The sequence below is a fragment of the Hoplias malabaricus genome, chromosome 5, assembly GCF_029633855.1.
Source record: "Hoplias malabaricus isolate fHopMal1 chromosome 5, fHopMal1.hap1, whole genome shotgun sequence".
NCBI lineage: Eukaryota > Metazoa > Chordata > Actinopteri > Characiformes > Erythrinidae > Hoplias > Hoplias malabaricus.
Genome location: NC_089804.1, coordinates 58,227,697 through 58,251,787, shown reverse-complemented (window position 1 = coordinate 58,251,787; position 24,091 = coordinate 58,227,697). Strand labels below are relative to the sequence as shown.

The 24,091-nt window shown below is 40.5% G+C and overlaps 2 protein-coding genes across 3 annotated transcripts; one reads left to right on the top strand and one right to left on the bottom strand.

The window, feature by feature from the left end:
- Window positions 1–3,192: 3,192 nt before the first annotated feature.
- Window positions 3,193–16,719, top strand: LOC136697799 (cadherin-2-like). 2 transcript variants are annotated; one of them, XM_066673060.1, is made up of 13 exons: window positions 3,193–3,283; window positions 5,089–5,208; window positions 6,025–6,174; window positions 6,380–6,518; window positions 7,353–7,525; window positions 8,656–8,787; window positions 9,505–9,687; window positions 9,899–10,206; window positions 10,544–10,686; window positions 11,195–11,416; window positions 14,853–15,059; window positions 15,253–15,404; window positions 16,177–16,719. In XM_066673060.1, the coding sequence occupies exons 1-12, from the start codon at window positions 3,239–3,241 to the stop codon at window positions 15,390–15,392; spliced, it is 1,962 nt and encodes a 653-aa protein (XP_066529157.1). In that variant the 5' UTR covers window positions 3,193–3,238; the 3' UTR covers window positions 15,393–15,404; window positions 16,177–16,719. The 2 variants fall into 2 exon arrangements, with proteins under 2 accessions (XP_066529157.1, XP_066529159.1); XM_066673062.1 differs by having other exon boundaries at window positions 3,201–3,283; window positions 5,092–5,208.
- A 312-nt stretch (window positions 16,720–17,031) lies between these two features.
- LOC136696686 (uncharacterized protein SCO4629-like) lies at window positions 17,032–22,103 on the bottom strand. Its single transcript, XM_066671299.1, has 6 exons — window positions 21,880–22,103; window positions 21,417–21,505; window positions 20,352–20,475; window positions 18,850–19,002; window positions 18,075–18,257; window positions 17,032–17,270 (listed from the first exon to the last, which is right to left on the bottom strand). Exons 1-6 carry the CDS (start codon window positions 21,908–21,910, stop codon window positions 17,152–17,154), a joined length of 699 nt encoding a protein of 232 aa, XP_066527396.1. The 5' UTR covers window positions 21,911–22,103; the 3' UTR covers window positions 17,032–17,151.
- Between the last annotated feature and the right edge of the window lie 1,988 nt (window positions 22,104–24,091).

Genomic DNA, 24,091 nt, shown 5'->3' with positions numbered 1-24,091 from the left:
TAATGAATTAAACGTAAACATTTACTTTAAATAAGAAGATGTGTATAAACCGTTTAAAACTGATGTAAATAAAGTTAGAAAGGGGTTAAAAAGAATAAAATGAGCTGAAAGCAAAAAAGCAAAACTGAACAGGAAGTACATTTATGAGCTGAGGTCTAATTGTTGTTTGATGTGGAATTAAAGCGTTTTAAAGACATTGTGATGAAATGTTGCCGTGGACTGAGGGCCCTGATTAAACGCTTGTAAAGTTGAAGGCAGACATTCTTTTGAAACTGAGCTGATCTCTCCTTTGTTTTTCCTTCTTCCAGTGAAAAGGAGCGCAGACTCTTTCAGACAACTTTCTGCAGAACTCACCAGACCTGACCCACACAAAGCTCCCAAAATCCCTTGGGTGTTACATATCCCTGTGTGGGGATGTATTGTGTGATTGTTTTCACAAAAGGATGAAGTTATTCGGCCTCTCTTTATAAATCATACTGAAAATATCATGCAGTTTAAATAGTAATCAAAAGAAAATGTAGAATTAATGCAGAATAATAACTGACGTCATTTACAGTGAAGTCTTTGTTTACAGAGAAACAGCGCCACCTAATGTTTGTGAAACATATCATTCACTTCTCAAAAATGAATTCACCTTTCTGCTTATTTTTGTCGTATTTTATTTGTTAATTTACTACTATCTCCATGTTTTAAACATTTTAATGATTTCTCTGTTGTTTCGTGTCTTTTATATTATTTATTTGATCATACTTTTCTCTGCATTTATTTTTTTTTTTTATTTCCTTCACCACAATGATAAGACCATGCTTCATTTATTTAAAGAAGATATATCCCCCTCGTCTCCACAGTGGAACACAGTGCTGTTTCTTAATGAAACGTCTGTGACCTGCTTTGGTCCAAACCCCACGAGCCCCACAGCAGTGTTCTCCCCCTGTGTAAACAGCCCCTGTTCAGAACGCCCGCTTTCAGCACCTGTTCCTTTAAATGATAATGAGCCGCTCGCTGTTCACCCCGACCCCGAGCGCACAGCAGTGAGGAGCGAGGAGCAGAAGCTCTGGTTTTTAGCCGTTTTAGCTCAGTTCTCTTTCTTCTCCGTTTTTACTCAGTGCTCTTATTTCTCCGCGCTCGTTTTATCCCATCTTTCTGACTCAGGCAGTACACAGTAAACTGACTGAGGTCTTGTTTCACAGTGTGTGGGTTGGTGGGCTCCAGATTCACACATTAATGTGAACATGCACCGAACAAAGTATTCATTCATAACATGTTTCTATTTTTACATTGACTTTGAATAGAAATGAAGGGTATCTCTGAGATTTGCTGTTGTCAGTTTATCTCATAACTCTCAGAACCTATTTTTGTGGCAGCCTTTTTGTTCTAATTATATTCTCATTGTTACAGGTCTTTTTACGCGTGGTTTGTAATAAACAGGGCTGGAATCTTGTGGAAGCTGAACCTGTTGTGGAAATGTTTGTGATCTGTGGAGGAATGAGGAAATGCATTATTAAAACTAGTCTTTTTTCTACTTAATTTTAAGAAGAAGTTCAGGTTCTTATTCAAGTTCTTTTAAAGGAATTTTAAAAATGTATCCACCCTAACACTGAAATTCTCATCTATCCCCGTATTTATTTAGACAAATGCCACAAATGTTTTGGTCAGAGCAGCTTCCTAAAGCCTCCCTCACACAATGTGAAGTAAGCAAACAATATTTTCAAATTACAGCAGTAAGAAACCTAGCTGACGCACTTGAATTTAAATGCTTCACTATTTAAGGTGGAACAGAAAAATTCTACACCAGCTGCAGCAATAGAAGAAGAAAAAGCCAAGCTAGCTTAGCTATGCTAGCTAGCAAGTTACATTAGAAGAAGAATGAGACAAGCTAGCTGTTGATTCTCCAGCTTGCAGCTTTGTGTCACCTTAAATACTGTAGCATTTTTATCCAGGCCCCTGTAACTGCTTCACAGTTTAAGGTGTAAGGAAAAGGGCAAATAAGCAGGTGTTTGTGTGACTGTGTGAATATTGCGCCAGCATTTAAGGTGGAATTAAAATTTCATTTTTAAGGTGGAATGGATGACTACTGATGTGCAGACTGACCAATTAAATGTTTACAGAGAAGGTAATAGACCAATATACAATATACAGACTGCTCTACAGTCAGACCGTCCAATCAGAAGATTTTAGACTACTTCACCACGCCCCCTTCTTACTCAAGCGAACCAATCGGAGTAGAGGAGGGCGGGACTAGTTTGTGAAGGAAACTTCTCGAAGTTCTATGTAAGCTCTAGAAAAACAAAATCCCGGACGTTTGTGATATTCCACCTGGACCTTTTTTTAAGTCTAAAAAAGAGGACATGTCCGGGTAAAAGAGGACGTCTGGTCACCCTTTTTAAGCTCACCTTTATTTTGAGCTGTTAGCACACTATCATTAAAATGCTTAAGAAACATGTTTCTCTATTTCCTTATTCATATATTTATGCATTTACTTCTGTTTTTTTCACCTCTTTGCACAAATATCACAGCCTATCTGTCTCTTCATACCTATTTTTGCATATATTTCCATACGTAGCTTTATAGCTAGCATTATGTAGCATTTTGTGCTCTAAGCATTTTTATTAATTATTGCATTTATGTTGCTATAGTCTGTACTTTAAGTGTGTAATTTACTTTCCCTAGATCTACAATTTATCTAGGGCTGTGGACTGCCATTATTACCTTCTTTTACTTCCTGATTATTTATTTATTTATTTATTTTAAACCACAGCCAATCCCAACTGTGCTGTTTTTGTATATTTGCTAGTGGCTAGCTAACTAGCACTGTCACCTATCTATCTAAATTATAGGCATATTAACTTGAAGTGTGAAGTTACACTGACTCAGGTTTTCATGACATATTCCTCAACTGTTTTTAGCAACCAGCTGTCTGAATTTTATTAGGTTTATTAGAGCTAATCATTCTCACACTGTAACTGTTTGTACATCACTTGTCTTCCTGGATGCTGAGTCTTTTAAGAGAATCCGAAACTGAAAGATCATTGCACCTCCCCCTGACCTCACCTGTTCCTCTATGGCTCTCCTTACACAAGGTGTTCTGATGAAATTCTAGTTAAGTCCTTCCAACAACCCCCCCCCCCCCCCCCCCCCCCCCAACACACACAAGCTTAAATACACCAGCTTCATATCAGACGCTGAAACCTCAGACTGAAACCCTTAACACCAACTCGAACTTACTCACTTCTTCAGCATGAGGAACTTTACAGCCTTCATCCTCACCTTCCTCATCGCAGCTGTAAGTACAACAATGGGTTAATGACATATTTATGAAGATTAATACATAGCAAGGCTCTATTCATAAAGATGAGTGTAATGATAGAGTTCAAATTAATATTTAAAGTGTTCGTCTGTTTGAAATTAAATTTGACATGTAATTATACAATTCCAGATTTATTATTTTAAGGTCTGTTTGCTTTTAAAGCTCTAAAATATCCGTCCCCTTCCTAGACCAGCCCTTTACTCTCCCTCCATCCCAACACAGGACCACTCAGATCTGCACATCAGCTGCTCTCAGGGCTTCCACGGTCTCCACTAAAGCTCCAGGGCACTGTGCCTTTGCAGTAACCACAGGACAAATGATCATTCAATATCACTACTGCTTCACTCTTTATATCAGCCTTTAGATCCCAGCTCAAACGTGTGAGAGGGCTCTTCATATCCCCTCGGGTTTGTTTCAATGTGATGACTTCCTTCCTGTGATTTATGTTCATTTACCTTCTGTTGTTAATTGCAGTCATGGTGCTTCTGCGGCTAGTTCCTTATATTTGCTGCAAATTGATCTGCTTCCGTTATTACCTTAAATTTTACATGTTTTATTTTCCTCTGTTCCTCTGTCTATAACCTGCTTTATCTTACTCCTTTGTAAAGCAAACAGGGCACCAGCATTTGACTTTAAATGTGCTCTAGAAATGTGTCTAATGCTGTATTTCCCTCTGCAGGTCACGCAGAGATAGATCATAATTTAAGTTGTGATTAAGAGCCACGTTTCTAACGTACAGAGTTTATTCTTGTTTTACATCACACCAGCGCAGTTTGACTTTACTGGAGGAACATGCTTTTATTCAGATAACGATCTCTACAGATGATGTCCAGGTTTCCGAGGAAAGATCTCATCACACCATGTCGAGGTCATCTATGTCACTGCTGAACTGTACAAACATGTTCAAATGTGCACGGGTCACCAGCGCTTCACTGTACTTTTCCTTCATCCAGTAACTGGAGTAACTGCTGCTTTCTGGGTTTGTTTAATGAAGATTAACTGCTGAATAAGTGTAATCTTAGCAATAACCAGTCAACATTACAATAAAGAGCCAAGAGAAATCAGCTGAAATCCAAAATGTTAGGCCCCTATTTTTTTTTTTTTTTTTGTACAAATTCTGTTATAGACATTTATTTTATGAATTGTGTGTTTATGGAGTGAGTACAAACACATTTTAGATTTTACTTAAAAGCAACTTGTTATAAAAGGGGTTACATTCAATAAAAACACATAATGAAGGCTCCTGAGTTTTTGGCTGAAAATAGAATTGTCACAATTCAACTTCTTAAAAGAACTGTGGCAGATTCTTCAGTAAAACTACCATCTAACGTCTTTATAAAGCTGTAAAAACTGTACCTAGGACTAATATCTAAGGAAAATAAAAAAGCAAGTTGTCGTCACATTATTAACACTGACTTTCTTTCTTTTATAAATGTTTACTGCTCATTGTTGTCTTTTACTATTAAGTAATAAATTATTAATTCCATTCTTTCTGAAGTCATCTTTAGTTTCCAACAGTTTCTGCATGTGTCTAAGACTTGTCCACGGCACTGTGTGTATTTCAGAAATTTCACCATCAAACACACGACAGGAAACGAGTTTAATTTAATTTACAGGTTTTAAACTGAATATATACATTTTAAATTTAACATTTGCCCCATTTCTTTTGTTCCTCTTACAGTGATATATTCCTGTCTCAGAAATGAACAATTTAAACTACAGTCCTATCCCTGTTTGTGTGTGTGTTTATATTTATATTTATTATATTTATATTTGTGCAGCAGGTGTGTGGAGGAGGTGCAGCGGTGAGAAGTAAACGAGGCTGGATCTACACCTCTTTACCTGTCGTCTTTTATCTGGAGGAGGAACACAGCGGCCCTTTCCCCTTTGAACTGGGACGGGTAAATTACACCTGTACTGCATATTAAACTAAACAAAAACAAATTATACTTCATATAAAACACTTTCTATATATGAACTGCTGTTACATGTGTGTGTTCTCAAACTGAAAAACAATAGCAGTGTGTTCTGTTTATAGAAATGTTTATACTGAACCATAGTATTATTTATTTATTATTTATGTATAATTTATTTATTATTTCTAAAAAATAAATAAATAAAAATGTACTTAAACAATACATTTAGAAAATTAATATATTTTTCCAGCAAATTAATTCTGCTCATTAAATGTATACTTAATATATTATTATTATTATTATTATTATTATTATTATTGTTGTTGTTGTTGTTGTTGTTGTTATTATAACATTGTATTAAGTAATTTCGGTTAAATATTTGATGTGATATTTGAAATATTACATAATGATATTCCTTGCAAAATGTATATTTACATAATTTGTGAAAGATTTCATATATTTGCATAATTTACAGTAAAATAACCTTAGATTTTTAATTAGAACACAGCAAAGTACACCACCATCAGTTTTTACAATGTTACAGACCTCTGCATCAGACAAACATGTTCGGACAGTTATATATTGATTAATAGTACAATAAAATATAAATATTGTGATTAGCAAATACTCACAAAATTGTTTATAATAATTATAGTAAATGGAAAATTCAATTAAATTACAAAGGTCATAAATAGAGTTTATACAGTGTTTATAAACAGTTTTAAACGAATCTGAAAGCCTTTCTCTCCAGTGGTGTGTAAGGTTGTGTTTATTATCACCATGTTTATGTTTATTTCTCAGTTTAACGTGGAGAGAGACTCTCTGTCCGAATGCACTGTGTCTGGACCCGGAGTAAACCAGGACCCGGTGGGAGTTTTCCACGTTGACACCAAGAGTGGGATCATTGAGGTCAATCAGAAAGTGGACTATGAGAAAAATAAGAATTTCATGGTAATGTTTTGATATGAATTACTTTTTTTAACATGATTTCTAATAAGAATTGATCATTTTCTGGAAGGAAATTAGCTTATTATTACACAATAACTCATTTGTGAATTGTACAATGGGCAGTAAATTAGCAAACAATGTAATCATTACATACGCATTATCTGTGTTACACTAACGTCTTCTCTGTGTGGTGTTCCTTGTGGTTCAGCTCAGTGTGGACTGCCGTGGCTCTGAAGAGGTCCAGAGGAATTTCGTGGTAGAAATCCAGGTCCGGGACATTAACGATAATCCTCCTGTTTTTGATCAAACGAGCTACGAGGCCAGCGTCCAAGAGTCAATACCTCAAGGTAAAACACTATAAAGAGTCGGCACATTTCTGTACATGTTGTTTTAGCCTTCCTTCATTGTTTATTTATTTACACACAGTTTTATCCTCAAACTCTTATTAACATTTAAAGATGTTTATAACATGGTGTATATACGGCATGTGGGATGTTAATGCTTTATAACTGTGAATATAATTCACCAGAATTAGCCTAGGGTTGTGATTCTGAAATGTTATGTTTGATGATAAACCTTGGTCCTATTTTAATGTTCATAACCCTTACATCAGTGAGGTGCAAATTTCATATCAATGTTTTATCAACAGGTTTTTTTTGTTTTCCTTTTCCTTACGTGTTTACAACTACAGTTAACAGTATGTGAAACAGTTTACTATCTTTCAAATGGGGAGACCACTGGGGGTAATGCAGGGTCAGTACAGGGGCAGTGTGTGACTGCAGGGTAATGGAGAGCTGTAGTTACTTCATGTGAATGATAAATGATAGAGAAAACAGACCTCACAAAACGGGAGAGTGCCGTCGATGTGGAGAGAGTGAGCCGTGTGACTGCAGCTCCTCCGCTGGGGGAGCATTTCATTTTTTGTGATTTGTCTGTGCTTTAATTTTTACTTTGACATTAGCCTCTCACAACAACTGACACAGACTTTTATAAAGATCTGTAGAAGCTCATTCCACCTGTGGAAAGACTGTTAGTCAACTGTCTTTATAGATATTTACTTGTTATTTTTTTATGAGAGGGTTAGGTAGGTGTCCTGTTATGAAGTAATTAGCAGTATTTAATATCCATTGCCTTGGTCCATTAATCGTGTAAAGAACATGTTCATGTTCTTGTTTCTTCAGGAACAGAGTTGATGTCACTGGAAGCAATGGATCCGGATGAAAAGAGCCCAGGGAACGGAGTTTTCACTTTCAGAATAATCTCAGTTTCTCCAGAAACTTCCAACCTCCAGTTCTTCATTAAACAACAGCAACAAACTGGACTCCTCTCCTTCAGAGGGTGTCTGGACTTTGAGGTCAGTTCTGTGTAATGTTTTTGACAATATTCACAATTTATACATATATAAATTATAAAATAATATATAATATAATATATATATATATATATATATATAATTATAAATTATAAAAAGATAAAGATCGGTTTAAAGTCTCGGATCAAACATAAACGTATTTTCAATGTCTCACTTTTACTTTTCAGAAATGTTCACAGTTTTGAAAATGTTACTTATGTAAGAAAATAGAAAGACTATTAACAACAAATAATCAGGAATTATTTCAGTGTCTGGAACCCTTTTATTACATTCATTTATTTTTGCTACTTTTCTACATTGAAATATGTACGATCTGTTTTAATATGCATGGATGTGTGTGTGTGTGTGTTGTAGCACAATTGGCTATTATTACAGTTACTATTATTATCATCATTACCATCATTTTTATATTTTTATTTATTTACTGGGGGTGGGGGGGGGTTATTCAATATATGTTTGATAATTTGTTTTGAGTTTTTTTGTAAGTATTTGATTTTTTGAAAATCTAATTTAGAAAGACAAACATTTTACGCAATACTGAAAAACATCTTAGGAAATAAATTCTTACACAAACTCTGAACATACAGATATTTTCTGAATTTTCACAATTTCTAAAATGATTAACAGATTATAAAAAACAAATAAGAAAATTTAGGGCAATTGTAAAAATTTAAGTATAAAGCTAAATTCAAGAATTTCGAGACGTCTGAAAATTTCATAATGTTTCTTTCTGAAAATGTTACCATCTTTCATCTTGTACACAATGGAATTTCAAAGTGCTTTACAGAGTCAAAAGAAACAGTAAAAATAATCATTTTTTAAAAATGACAAATCATAGAACATTTTATTTTTCTGAAATCTTAATCATTTGCAAAATTTCACAATATTTTATTAAGACAAACATATACTAATATATACTACATGAAAAATAAAATTAATGTCATTTTTGAAAATCAAGTTTTAATTTTTTAGAAGAACCATTAAAAATAATTAAGAACTTAAAATATCATTTATTTTTTACTCCATATTAGAGATTAAACTCTTTTTAAAATAGGATTTCACATTTTGAGTTTTATAGAGTATTTATTTTATTGCGTTCTGTTTCTCTGTAGGAAGCTCAGAAGTACACTGTACTGGTGGAAGCAAAGGATCATGGGAAAGATGTGCAGTTGTCAAGTACAGCTACAGTTACGGTCAACATCCTCGACAACAACGACCACATGCCACGGCTCTATCTCACAACGGTCAGAACAATGTTCATTCTACACTTCACTAACGTATTGTTAATTAATCAGTTCCAGCTTTTTTGTTGTATACTGGGTTACATGATTTTAACTGTTACATTTTATATAATAATAATAGTAATAATACTATTTATTTATCCCCTTTTTTATTCATTAAGATGCAGCTCAAAATATTTTACAGCAAAGAGATTAAAAGGGAATATCACGAGACTAAAACGAGTGATTAATAATTAATAAATTAATAAAACAAAAATAAAATAAAAGCACAAATACATTTTAAAAAGTAACATTAATTAAATTAATTCACAATAAATCTACAATAATAGAGAAAAATAATCATAAAAATGTTTAATTTATTCTCAAACCATTAATGAAATTATTAGTGAAATTATATCTCACTTTTTGTCATTTTTCATTTGTGTGGTTTATTGTGTAAAGAATTCATAACCTACATAACATTCCGTTTAAAACTCTAAAAATGTTATAAAAATATTTTTAAAAAAAGGAAATTAAAAATACATTTTTTAAATGTTTTCTGTTTGTAATCATTTTCATTTTAATTTTTTGTTTGTCTTAAACTCTTTTCCAGTTCCGGGTCGCGGTTCTGTTTCTATTGTTTAAATAAAAGAATTACACTTATTTCCCTTCACAGCAGCTTGCTTTAGTTCTGAATGAATTTTTCTTTGTTTTCCGCTGGTGTTTTGTGATGAACTGCAGGGCAGTGGACGTGTGAGGAAAGGAGATGTTGGAGGGATTGTTTACAGAGTGAAAGTGACTGATGAAGACCAGCCGGGGTCCGCAGGGTGGAGAGCTAAATACACTGTTCACGGAGAGGAAGAAAACACCTTTCAAATCCAGACAGATCCAGAAACCAACGATGGAATAGTGTCTGTTAAAGAGGTGAAAACTCACTCGTTATTTTATATTTCATTTATATGTAGACACTTTGGTATTATGAAATGTACATTAGAAATATGTAAACAACCCGAAAACCCGAATATAACAAGACCCACTGCTTCAGCTGATAAATAATAAACTGTATTATATAACATTTACAGTGTTAATGTACTGTGATGTAAAGAGACAGTGCTTGTTTGTGGTTGGTGTTTAGCCCCTGGACTTTGAGGAGGGTTCTGAGTTGACTCTGTGGGTGAGTGTGGAGAACGAGGACCCGTTCTTCTCTTGTGTGGTGAAGAAACAGCGAGACAGCCTTCTGTGGGATGTGGATTATTTCAGAGCGAGCCCTGGTTTTGTTGTGGCGAGGTACCCCCTATCAGTCACCGTGGACAACGTTAACGATCCTTCGTTACTGACCCCTGTCATTACACACCTGAGCATCATGGAGAACACTGGAACCGGATACAGCCTCTGGACTTTTACTGCATCGGACCAGGACCAGAACTTTCCTCAGAACATCAGGTAAGAAACAGCAGATATAAATAAAAAACATCAGAAATCGAATCCAAAGTGATATTTCACATGCACAATCAGGCAGACGATTCTTCTCCGAGTTATTATACTGACATCTAGTGGCCTGGATGAATTTGGTCACCCTACATGTGAGGGACCCGCTCTATGGTGCATAAACTGGTGTGTTCTGGGAAACTTATAGAGTTATTAAACAAATTTAAACCAATCAAACCAAACAGCAACATAACTCTCACTTTTCAAAACCCTAGCAACCACCTGGGACACTACCACCATACTAACAACCACCTGGGACACCACTGCAACTCAACTCTCTTTCTCTGTCTAGGTTTATTAAAGGAGAAGATGCAGAAGACTGGGTTGCTGTAGACTCAGAGACTGGAGAAGTTTCCACAATAAAAGTCCTGGACAGAGAGTCTCCTTTTGTTATAAACAACTCTTACACCATCACTGTGTTCGCTGTGAAAGAAGGTGAGAGTTTTAATGGCTTTACTCTGAAAAACGAAGGTCATGGACTTGACAAACATGAAGCGGTGCTCTGGAGCAGCTGCACATGAGTTTAAGCGTGTCATGCTCAATGCCAAGTGTAGGTGCCAAAGGAACACTAGGTAAGATTTGTGTTTTTTGCTCCTGGGGCTCCCCCTAGTGTAATTAATCTTTACAGCACTGTACTGAAATGAATGAGCAGGAAGTGAGGGGTGGTTTCCTACCCTCCTCTAAACATTATATAGTGCAGATCCTTCAGTGCTGAGCCCAGAGTGGAAAAGACAGAGGCTTTATTCTTCCAGTTACAGCTCAGCGCAGCATCACTACAATTGTGAAGCTGTGAATTTAAGGTAGAAATATCACGTAGTGTTCCTTTAAGCTCAGTGCAGCTGCTCTAGTCATGTACACTACAGAGTGATGCACAAACATCAACCTATAAATATTCAAGACCTAAAAAGCCAATCATAACTCACACCTGTTCTCCTGACTCCAGGTGAGACTCCAGTGACAGGGACAGGGACTCTGGTTCTTCACCTTGTGGGCGAGTACAATAACGTTCTGGTTCTGAGCGTGAAAACCCTGAGTATGTGTTTATCTGACGAAGACACCAGCACCGACATCAGTGCCATGGACCTGGACCTCCCTCTGTACAGCGGCCCGTTCACCTTCGAACTCCTCGGAGACGTCCAAGACTGGAGCATAGAACCCACTCACGGTAAAATCTCAGCCAAAACTGTTCTGGCCCCCTGTGGGTGTTTAGCACAGCTCTCCCTCTTCCCCTTCACTCCTCTACTGACACTCACTGGCCACTTTATCAGAAACACCCCCCTCTACTGACACTCACTGGCCACTTTATCAGAAACACCCCCCCTCTACTGACACTCACTGGCCACTTTATCAGAAACACCCCCCTCTACTGACACTCACTGGCCACTTTATCAGAAACACCCCCCCTCTACTGACACTCACTGGCCACTTTATCAGAAACACCCCCCTCTACTGACACTCACTGGCCACTTTATCAGAAACACCCCCCCTCTACTGACACTCACTGGCCACTTTATCAGAAACACACCCCTTCTACTGACACTCACTGGCCACTTTATCAGAAACACCCCCCTTCTAATGACACTCACTGGCCACTTTATCAGAAACACCCCCCCTCTACTGACACTCACTGGCCACTTTATCAGAAACACCCCCCTTCTACTGACACTCACTGGCCACTTTATCAGAAACACCCCCTTCTACTGACACTCACTGGCCACTTTATCAGAAACACCCCCCCTCTACTGACACTCACTGGCCACTTTATCAGAAACACCCCCCCTCTACTGACACTCACTGGCCACTTTATCAGAAACACCCCGCCTCTACTGACACTCACTGGCCACTTTATCAGAAACACCCCGCCTCTACTGACACTCACTGGCCACTTTATCAGAAACACCCCCTCTACTGACACTCACTGGCCACTTTATCAGAAACACCCCGCCTCTACTGACACTCACTGGCCACTTTATCAGAAACACCCCCCTTCTACTGACACTCACTGGCCACTTTATCAGAAACACCCCCCTTCTACTGACACTCACTGGCCACTTTATCAGAAACACCCCCCCTTCTACTGACACTCACTGGCCACTTTATCAGAAACACCCCCCTTCTACTGACACTCACTGGCCACTTTATCAGAAACACCCCCCTTCTACTGACACTCACTGGCCACTTTATCAGAAACACCCCCCCTTCTACTGACACTCACTGGCCACTTTATCAGAAACACCCCCCTCTACTGACACTCACTGGCCACTTTATCAGAAACACCCCCCTCTACTGACACTCTCTGGCCACTTTATCAGAAACACCCCCCTTCTAATGACACTCACTGGCCACTTTATCAGAAACACCCCCCTTCTACTGACACTCACTGGCCACTTTATCAGAAACACCCCCCTTATACTGACACTCACTGGCCACTTTATCAGAAACACCCCCCTCTACTGACACTCACTGGCCACTTTATCAGAAACACCCCTCCCTCTACTGACACTCACTGGCCACTTTATCAGAAACACCCCCCTCTACTGACACTCACTGGCCACTTTATCAGAAACACCCCCCCTCTACTGACACTCACTGGCCACTTTATCAGAAACACCCCCCCTTTACTGACACTCACTGGCCACTTTATCAGAAACACCCCCCTTCTACTGACACTCACTGGCCACTTTATCAGAAACACCCCCCTTCTACTGACACTCACTGGCCACTTTATCAGAAACACCCCCCCTTCTACTGACACTCACTGGCCACTTTATCAGAAACACCCCCCTCTACTGACACTCACTGGCCACTTTATCAGAAACACCCCCCCTCTACTGACACTCACTGGCCACTTTATCAGAAACACACCCCTTCTACTGACACTCACTGGCCACTTTATCAGAAACACCCCCCTTCTAATGACACTCACTGGCCACTTTATCAGAAACACCCCCCCTCTACTGACACTCACTGGCCACTTTATCAGAAACACCCCCCTCTACTGACACTCACTGGCCACTTTATCAGAAACACACCCCTTCTACTGACACTCACTGGCCACTTTATCAGAAACACCCCCCTTCTAATGACACTCACTGGCCACTTTATCAGAAACACCCCCCCTCTACTGACACTCACTGGCCACTTTATCAGAAACACCCCCCTTCTACTGACACTCACTGGCCACTTTATCAGAAACACCCCTCCCTCTACTGACACTCACTGGCCACTTTATCAGAAACACCCCGCCTCTACTGACACTCACTGGCCACTTTATCAGAAACACCCCCCTCTACTGACACTCACTGGCCACTTTATCAGAAACACCCCGCCTCTACTGACACTCACTGGCCACTTTATCAGAAACACCCCCTCTACTGACACTCACTGGCCACTTTATCAGAAACACCCCGCCTCTACTGACACTCACTGGCCACTTTATCAGAAACACCCCCCTTCTACTGACACTCACTGGCCACTTTATCAGAAACACCCCCCTTCTACTGACACTCACTGGCCACTTTATCAGAAACACCCCCCCTTCTACTGACACTCACTGGCCACTTTATCAGAAACACCCCCCTTCTACTGACACTCACTGGCCACTTTATCAGAAACACCCCCCTTCTACTGACACTCACTGGCCACTTTATCAGAAACACCCCCCTTCTACTGACACTCACTGGCCACTTTATCAGAAACACCCCCCTTCTACTGACACTCACTGGCCACTTTATCAGAAACACCCCCCCTTCTACTGACACTCACTGGCCACTTTATCAGAAACACCCCCCTCTACTGACACTCACTGGCCACTTTATCAGAAACACCCCCCTCTACTGACACTCTCTGGCCACTTTATCAGAAACACCCCCCTTCTAATGACACTCACTGGCCACTTTATCAGAAACACCCCCCCTCTACTGACACTCACTGGCCACTTTATCAGAAACACCCCCCTCTACTGACACTCACTGGCCACTTTATCAGAAACACCCCTCCCTCTACTGACACTCACTGGCCACTTTATCAGAAACACCCCCTTCTACTGACACTCACTGGCCACTTTATCAGAAACACCCCCCCTCTACTGACACTCACTGGCCACTTTATCAGAAACACCCCCCTTCTACTGACACTCACTGGCCACTTTATCAGAAACACCCCCCTTCTACTGACACTCACTGGCCACTTTATCAGAAACACCCCCCCTTCTACTGACACTCACTGGCCACTTTATCAGAAACACCCCCCTTCTACTGACACTCACTGGCCACTTTATCAGAAACACCCCCCTTCTACTGACACTCACTGGCCACTTTATCAGAAACACCCCCCCTTCTACTGACACTCACTGGCCACTTTATCAGAAACACCCCCCTTCTACTGACACTCACTGGCCACTTTATCAGAAACACCCCCCTTCTACTGACACTCACTGGCCACTTTATCAGAAACACCCCCCTTCTACTGACACTCACTGGAGACACATACTGTGTAGAAAACTGGTGTAGATGAAGATTCACTGACTAAATTGTATTTGTTTCTCTCTCTCTCTCTGTGTGTGTGTGTGTGTGTGTGTGTGTGTGTGTGTCCATGTCCAGGAACGACAGTGTCTCTGGTGAAAGACAGCAGTGTTAAGTCCGGTCAGTACGAGTTGCGTGTGAAAGTGTCTGATTTCCTGGGGAGGTCCTCGGTCCAGACTCTGACTGTGAGCGTTTCTGACTGTGCTCTGATCCGCGGAGGAGCAGGGCCCACAGTGGGACTCAGCGGCACCGCCCTCGCATTCATCTTCATCCCCTTCCTGTTGGGTGAGGAACGCTTCTAATCTTTGTAGATCACATACATTTTCATAAGTTTAAAAAAACAGTGAGGGGCTTTAGGTCTGTAACTTTGAGCAGTTGATATCCACTCTGCTAAAGTGTGTTGGAGATTAAAAGCCTATTTTTGTGTGTGTGTGTGTGTGTGTGTGTGTGTGTGTGTGTGTCTGATTGGAAACTTTAGGAATGCTGCTGGTGATTTGCTCATGCACATGTTTGTGTAGAAACAAAAAGAGGCTGGATGCACGTCTGTCGAGTTCTGAAGGTTCTCTTATTAATTACAATGAAGAAGCCCCTGGAAGTGACATCAGTTTCCTCATTTAAATATTATACACTGTGAGTAATTACGCATGTTAATTTCATTATAGATTAATTGCATTGCATTATAGAAAAAGCTTAATGGGCAGTGCGCTGCCTGAGTCAGAAAACATGGGATAAATCGAGTCGTTCTGATTCTGCTCCGCTTCTGACGTCAAGTGCAGAGACTTTAGAATGGCCCCGCCCCCTCGTCTGAGTCTGTCCAATTACAGCGCTGGACCCGTGTTTATGTGAGAGCGCAAAGACGAGGTTAAACTCAGCAAAACAGACACAACGAGCGCGGAGAAATAAGAGCACTGAGTAAAAACGGAGAAGAAAGAGAACAGAGTGAAAACGGCTAAAAACCAGAGCTTCTGCTCCTCGCTCCTCACTGCTGTGCGCTCGGGGTCGGGGTGAACAGAGAGCGGCTCATTATCATTTAAAGGAACAGGTGCTGAAAGCGGGCGTTCTGAACAGGGGCTGTTTACACAGGGGGAGAACACTGCTGTGGGGCTCGTGGGGTTTGGACCAAAGCAGGTCACAGAACTGTGTTCCACTGTGGAGACGAGGGGGTGTGTGTCTGCTTTTAATAAATGAATGATGGTTTTTCACTGTGGTCAAGAAAATATAAAAAAAGTAATTATAAAATAAAAGCACAGAAAACATGATAAATATGGCATTGTTTTATAGATTGAAATATTACACCTTTAGAATTTTCTAAATAATATGAAGCAGATAAATGGAGACAGACCACAAGCTGGTGTTAACATCATCACTGTCCCATCACAGCCCTTCTTTCTGTTTCCTTTAGGCGTTCCAAGGAAAAGGATCCAGGCTCAAACTCTGGAAAATCTACAGGATCGAGACTCAAAAGATCCAGCCTTAAATCATAGAGAGGCTCTGGAGGGATCTGAAATCTGGAAATACTTCAGAAAATAGAAAGATCAAGACTCAAACTCCTTAAAATATCCATATCCCGAATTAGACTCTGGAAAATCTCCAGAATCCTAGGCACCACAGTCTAGTGAGAATATGAACACTTCACAATGAAGCAGCAACAGAAGGAAAGCCTGGTTTAATAAAGAGAGGTTTAACTTGTTTAAATCTTGGATTTTTATGAAGGAAAATGTTTATTTATTACAGTATGAATCTGAAGACTCTGGTTGAAATAACATTATTGCTTTATGTATTTGTTTATAGTGTGATGTGTGTGTCACTATTTATTATTTACTTTATATCCAGTGTTTGTTAATGTTCTTATGTCCACTCCGAGGTTAATAAAGGTGTGTCATAAATGGCAAACTCTTTGGATGTGTTCCTTATAAATATCACTATAATATTTAATTAAATCACATTTGATTTTTACTGTAATTTTTAAAAAATCAGTCATTTGCTAGAAATCCAAACTCCTAATTACAGCGTCACAGCAAAGGAACCAATTTATTTTTATTACTTTACATTTTCAATCCTAACAATAATAATAATAATAGTTCATTTAAATAAATCATAATAATATATAAATCATTTAAAATATCCCTTTTATAATGTGCTTTTCTTAAACCCAGATCACTACAGAAAACAGTTCAAACATGTATTCATTAACATTTTAGTAAATGATCACACATGAAAGAATAAAATAAAAATATAAAATATTTAATGTGTTTCATTGTTAATTAAAAAATTAAACTAAATAAAAAAGGAACAAAGGAAAAATATCTTTTGAAAGCAGTCAAATGAAGCAGTAATTCTTAATTCTCAGTGTAGATTTAGTGAAGCAGTGTTTTCTTCACTGAGGTTTATATCCAGCATCCAGGAGCCAGTGGAAGGACGTAAGGACACTCGGAGGAATCTCCTGCTCCACCTGGAACCCCTTCTCCGGATAATCCCTGATCCTCTCAATAACTCCTACACAACACAGACAAGGCACCCAACATTAACACTGTTACACCTTCTTATAGTGTTTTATTCAGAACTTAACTCCTGTTAGCTTCATCTGTACATGAAGCACTGAACACAACAGGTTAATACGCCATCTACATCTAGTTTATCTCCAGCATTAAGTCATATTTACATAAACCGACAAATGATTTTAAATAATGTGGTTTTTCTATGATTAATACGACCAGTGGCTCCTCACCTGACTGTGTAAACATGTATTTATAACTCTTTCTACTGGTGATGAATCTTTAGTAATGCCACACTCGTTTCCATGGTTACTCTACACCCACATCCATGTTTACACTGTACCTACTTAGATTACACTACACCCATTTCCATAGATACACTACACCCATTTCCATGGTTACACTAAACCCATTTCCATAGATACACCACACCCATTTCCATGGTTACACTAAACCCATTTCCATAGATACACCACACCCATTTCCATGGTTACACTAAACCCATTTTCATAGATACACCACACCCGTTTAGACAGATACATGACACACATTTTCATAGTTACTCTACATCTATTTCCACTATGTTATTAGACTATTTCTGTGGTTACCCTACGCTCATTTCCACAGTTACGCTACAGTGGTACTCTTATACTACACTCGGCTTCATGGTTCTAATACACAAAGCTCCACAGTTACGCTATCCCCGCTTTTATGGTTCCTTTACTAAAATAAAATTACTGTCAGTGTGTGGCTTCTCCAGGGAATAGAACGAGGAACCCCTGTCTTAAACACACGTATCTAGTACCGAGCATGTTTGAGATGAGCTGGTGTGTGGTTCCCACAGATGAGTTGGGGTACGAGCTCATGTCCATTTGTGGAGAGGTGATGATGAAGTGTGTGTCCTCTGAATGTCCAGGCCACTGCTTCAGGAACGTAGCCTTCACCCTCCGCTCCATAAAGGGCTGCTGCACCAGGATCAGCTTCTTCACTAAACGCCACAACACACAACAATAACTTTAGCAGCATCTCAACGAAGGTGGCGCTGTTCTACTGAGTGTATGCAGCTGTGACTGGGCTTTAGGAACATAATCCCAGCTCTGCTTAGTCAACAGTAGTAAGACATCAGATGATGATAAACACGCCATTTCACACACTCACCCAGTCATTCACCCAGTCTCACACCTGTGAAGAGTTTCACACACTCAACCAATCACTCACACACTTACTCATTCACCCACACACTCACCCAGTCACTCACACACACACATCTGTGGACAGTCCGGGGCTCTGGGGGGCGCTGTGATGCGTGTGCAGTAGGTCTGAACCATCCAAAACATCATAGTTTATTCGAACAACCCTCTTCCGTCGCTCTTTTCTGCATTTGCTCTTTAGTGATGTTCTACCTTTTCCACCTCGTCTGAGCGTAAAAATCCTGTTGCGATACCTAGGTGTTTTTGTGAATTTTGCACCTTTTCCATTCAGATTTTCATGAGCATTTTCATATTTAAAAAATAAATAAATAAATAAATAAAAACATGGTGTTGGCATGGGTGAGGTTTATTGGAGTTTAGTTCCTGTACCTGGTATTGCGATTTCTCTGAGAGTTTTATAAGAGAAGCGGATATTTTCTCCTGTGTTAGTGGCCGATGTCTCAAGCAGGATTCTGTCCTCAGGTACGCCCATGTCCACAGCTACATCCCGAAATATCTCAGCCTCTCGACGAGTCCACACTCCTAAAACAACCACAGGTGAAGATCAGAATTGTGGTTTTCTTTTTTATAAAGTTGCATGGTCCAGAAACACACTGTTAATTTTAGATGTGTAGCAGATCTTCCCTCTGACATGTAACACTCATATTTAGCAGACTCAAATGTCTCCACAAGGAGGTGCTATTAGCAGTCCTTCCTTGACATCTATTAATGACAGTGCATAATGTGCAGATTTTAAACTTCCAGTGTAGGCAGATTAATTAGGCTCTGCGATAAACCAGAACACACTCTCAGACACCAGAGTGGACTTTAGGAACTCTGTCTAAAGCCAAAAAAGACATGAATGGCATTAGTGTCTCAGAACTCATCTGGTGCATTCCCACAGCTTATTATTTGATGCCTATTTACTTTCCACTCCCACAGCTCCCCCCCGTAATGTATCTGGTGTCGTCTCAGACACCGTCTCTAAGGGGAACAGTGGGCTTTGGAAACCACAACAACGGCGGTGGTAACGTTACACGGTGTTTACTCATGGTGTATCGGCGTGTTGTTGTTGTTTGGGACTGAACACAGCTCCGTCATCAGTTCAGACAGATCAGTAGAGTTTGTTCCTTCCTTGTTGCAGCGTCCAGCTCTCGCTGGATTCTTTCGTCGGCCACCGATCCGAGGAGCGTTTGAACCTCTTCAAAAGACCACGGCGTCATTTTACGAGCTGCCGTCGTGAGTCGGATAAAAACAAACGTGATCTCTGCTGCAGCTGGAGATTTTACAGATGGAGAGTTGGTGCTGGTCGTCTGCGTTGCGTGGCGTAGAGTGACGACTCTCTCTGGATGATCAGCGCTCTGCAAGGTTTACACTCCACGGTTTAGTCCCTACTCGACTCGCTCTGAACCATGAGAGAACAGCCACTAAACAAGAACCCGCTTCCAGAACCAGGACCTGATTCACCTGGTGGAGATGCGCAAAAAGCTGAGTCGAGTTGAGTACCAAGTTGGGACCAAGCAGTGGAAAAGTGGCAATCTTAACCTCTTCACCTCTGAACAACGGTTGAATTGTAGCTAGAGTCCTGCATCTCACAGTGGGAGATTTTATGCATCAGGCACGTCCTCACAGCAGAAAATGTGTGCTTTAGGCATGGAGTGGAGCCTGTGCAGTGCGTGCAGAATAAACTCCGGGACTTTTCCAGCAACATTCTCACATGCGCTGACTCTGACTTTACCTGCTAGGAGTGTAAAGTCCTGGTAATGTCCGGGAAGGATGATGTGAGTGGTTCCCTTCACACACACAGCTGCCCCGGGTAAACTCCGGAACATTTCTGGATTACCACATGTGTGAAAGGGGCATGAGTTTCACACAGAAGTGTTTGGACTCACCTGTGGTTTGTTTGCCCAGGAACCCAGTGAAGAGCAGAAACGGGGCCCAACCATCCAGGAACAGCTGAGCTGACCTCTCCGCAACTCTGAGGTCATGGCAACCCAATCCGATAATCACATCACTCTGGGCATTCAGAGACCAATCAGACAGATGGACACAGCATCAAACGGGTCCCTTCCAATGGGATCTCAGTGTGATAGTTTGGTAAGTTTATGAATAAAACACTGTTAAATATGTTTAATTTTTATAATTTTTCCTTGTATATTTCTATATAATTCATTCATTCATTGTCTGTAGCAAGTCTGGGTGCAAGACAGGAACACACCCTGGAGGGGGCGCCAGTCGCTCACAGGGTGACACACACTCACACCTACGGACACTTTTGAGTCTCCAATCCACCTACCAACGTGTAGTTTTGGAGCGTGGGAGGAAATCGGAGAACCTGGAGGAAACCCATGCAGACACAGGGAGAACACACCACACTCCTCACAGACAGTCACCCGGAGGAAACCCACGCAGACACAGGGAGAACACACCACACTCCTCACAGACAGTCACCCGGAGGAAACCCACGCAGACACAGGGAGAACACACCACACTCCTCACAGACAGTCACCCGGAGGAAACCCACGCAGACACAGGGAGAACACACCACAATCCTCACAGACAGTCACCCGGAGGAAACCCACGCAGACACAGGTAGAACACACCACACTCCTCACAGACAGTCACCCGGAGGAAACCCACGCAGACACAGGGAGAACACACCACACTCCTCACAGACAGTCACCCGGAGGAAACCCACACAGACACAGAGAGAACACACCACACTCCTCACAGACAGTCACCCGGAGGAAACCCACGCAGACTTCGGCAGCTGATCTGAGCGTTGAAGAACAAGGTGCCAAGAGGCTAACAAAGTATGCAGAGCAACAGATGAACTACTGTCTGTAATTGTAGAACTAAAATGTGGCCTGTTTGGTCAGTTACAGTGTAGAAACAAGGAGATAATTTCAATGTTATAACAGATTGGTGTAGTTCCACCTTAAATAAGACCAGCTTACCTTTTCTAACGGCTCCCCGAGACACAGATAATCCCACAGAGCCTTCGCTCTCTTCTCCGTCTCATCGTCCATCACCTTCACATGGCGTCCTGCAAACAACCACAGGAGCAAGTTCATGACCAGGTGATCGAGTCCTAATACCAAAAAGAGGTCACACTGCATCCAGATTGGTAAACACTAAGTTTCTGCTCTTCTGGGAAGACTTAAAGGCAATGTCGATGATTCTGGGGAACTACTGTTCTGCTACAAACACACCCTGCGTTTGTGTTCATTTAGAAGCTCGGCATCCTTTAAGGTGGAATGGTGACTGAAGTTTAAATTGTCTGTAACCAAGCTGTTTAGTTTTGTAGCACTTTCGCTCTGTGTTTACTTTCATGCAGTTAGCACTCTCCTGAATTTAGAGTCAGTTCCACCTTAAGTAATGTAACTGTAACAGCAGAAATAAGTCAGACACATATTCCACCTATGGAGCAGGAATAGAGCAACATCCTCATCACTTTTCAGTGTTCTGTCTCTACACCTCCAGATGTGTTTTCATGGCTGTGACAAAGTGAGAGAGAGAGAGGGAGAGAGAGAGAGAGAGACTTCTGAGCCATTTCAGAACAAGAAGCTTAGTTTGTATCCCATTTACAGAGCCAGTGCTGTATACAAACACTGGAGCTTTTTCCAGCAAGTAAAACAGACTGGAGAGAGCAACATATGATGAGGAAATATTCTCAGAATTTTATTTAAAAAAGTGTTTTTTGATTAAAATCAAGAAAATATTGCCTTTAATACTGGATTTTGAAAAGATCTGATGGCGCTCAGCCATACTAACCTTAGTGAGGTCAAGTGCTGGTCAACACCAGTGATTAGATCTGGAACACAAACCCTACTCAGTCACATCCCACAGGTATTGGATGTAGCTCCATTACTCCACAGAACACATTTCCACTGCTTCCTAGGCCAAAGCCTGTGGGCTTTATACCCTTCTAGCTGATGCAAGACCTTAGCCTCATGTGCAGCTGCTCCAGAGCACCCATTGTGTTTGGAGAGTATACAACTAGTGTGTGTTCAACTGAATATCACTGTCAGCAAAGTATTTGTGCTGTCTCTTAAAGCCCTCATGTTGGTCTTAATGTTGTGATTTCTTCTTCTGGTTGCTTCCTAAACACTGTTGTGTTTTGACTCTTTGGGCCACTGTAGAGGGCTGATACACACTGGTGATTTCTCTCACTGGTGATTGTGTCGGGGGTAAAGGATCCCACAGTGTTACCCTCCGTTAGCCACATTAGCATTTTCATCTTAGGATCTAATGTAAAGCTGTTAGCGTCAGACTCTAATGTGTCTCTCTGCTCTTCTGAATCTGAGTGAGTTATTCACACACAGATTACACACAAGCTTCAGTCATGGTCTTATTTCACTCCTGTGTTGTTGTAGTGTGTAAGAGACAGACACCAGCCCCGTACTCCTCAAGTGGGAGTGATCAGTGAGTGATTTTTACTCATTGACACAGTGAAGCAGAGACCGAATCCTAAACGTTTCCCTACACCCTCCGTAGGGCACAGATCATAAATAACTGATTACGGATGTAGTGCATTTTACGTCGAAAATGTTCTTAGTCTACGATAAGTTTCCCCGTTGACTTAGAGTCCAATTACTGTCTGGGTGCAGTATAATTCATTATTATTATTATTATTATTATTATTAAATGTAAAAAACTGTCAGTAATTATCTCTTATTAATCATCCACATCCTAAAGATATTCATTCGTTCATATTCTGTAACTACGTCATCCAGATCAGGGTTGCCATGGATCACTGGGCGTTTCACACACTCACCCAGTCACTCATACAGTCACCCAGTCACTCACACACTCACCCAGTTTCACACTCACACCTGTGGAGAGTTTCTCACACTCACCCAGTCACTAACTAAATCATGTTCTACCAGTGGAAGAAGCGTGTTTCTCCAAATATATTATTTACAAAAGTAAAAATGTCTAGAAATTATTTTTCTAATCTTCTACAATCTCAGAAAGACAAATACACCAGATTCTCTCTGTTATTAAGACTATTATCATCACTGAATAAAGGCTGTAAGATATCGAGCCCCAGAAAGAGATCTATGCCTCTTCTCTTGGGTTTGTTTTTGTTTTTTTGCTGTGTTTGTTTGTGTTAATGGTCACTCACCACTCGTCTGACCTGCTGACCCCTGCAACAATCTGGAAACCCAGTCAGCAACAACTCAGTAAACACTCAGCCCCACAGCTTCAGCTGAGTGTTACAGCGCCGCCTGCTGGTCCTCTTTAAAACAGCAGGTCACTGCAGGGGTTTCTATGAACAAATTTAAGTGGCTAGTATATGTTTCTTCCACCAGTCGCTGTGATCATAGGTCGCTGCTCCTGTTAGAGTCCAGAAGGCTTCAGGAGCTTCATTTTTAAGCCCCAACTCTGTAATAATCTTCATTTAATGCTTGGGACACAATCTCAGTCTTTAAAGGGAACGTCGATGATTCTGGGGAACTGTTGTTCCCTCTTGTTTGTTTACGTTCAGAAGGTCCACGTCTTTTAAGGTGGAACGGTAAGTTTGAGGAAAAAATAACTCGAGGTTTAGTTGAACTTAGTCTAGGTTTGTATTCAGTGTTTGAAATACTTTGTACTCATTTGTAACTTGATCGGTTTAGTTTTATAGCAC

Coding starts and splice junctions, on each gene's coding strand:
- LOC136697799 (XM_066673060.1), top strand. CDS start 3,239: ATGAGGAACTTTACAGCCTTCATCCTCACCTTCCTCATCGCAGCT. Junction 3,284..5,088: donor TCACCTTCCTCATCGCAGCT/GTAAGTACAACA, acceptor ATATTTGTGCAG/CAGGTGTGTGGAGGAGGTGC. Junction 6,175..6,379: donor AGAAAAATAAGAATTTCATG/GTAATGTTTTGA, acceptor CTTGTGGTTCAG/CTCAGTGTGGACTGCCGTGG.
- LOC136696686 (XM_066671299.1), bottom strand. CDS start 21,910: ATGAGGATGTTGCTCTATTCCTGCTCCATAG. Junction 21,506..21,879: donor GCTCTATTCCTGCTCCATAG/GTGGAATATGTG, acceptor GGTTGTTTGCAG/GACGCCATGTGAAGGTGATG. Junction 19,003..20,351: donor CCTGGGCAAACAAACCACAG/GTGAGTCCAAAC, acceptor TGGTTGTTTTAG/GAGTGTGGACTCGTCGAGAG.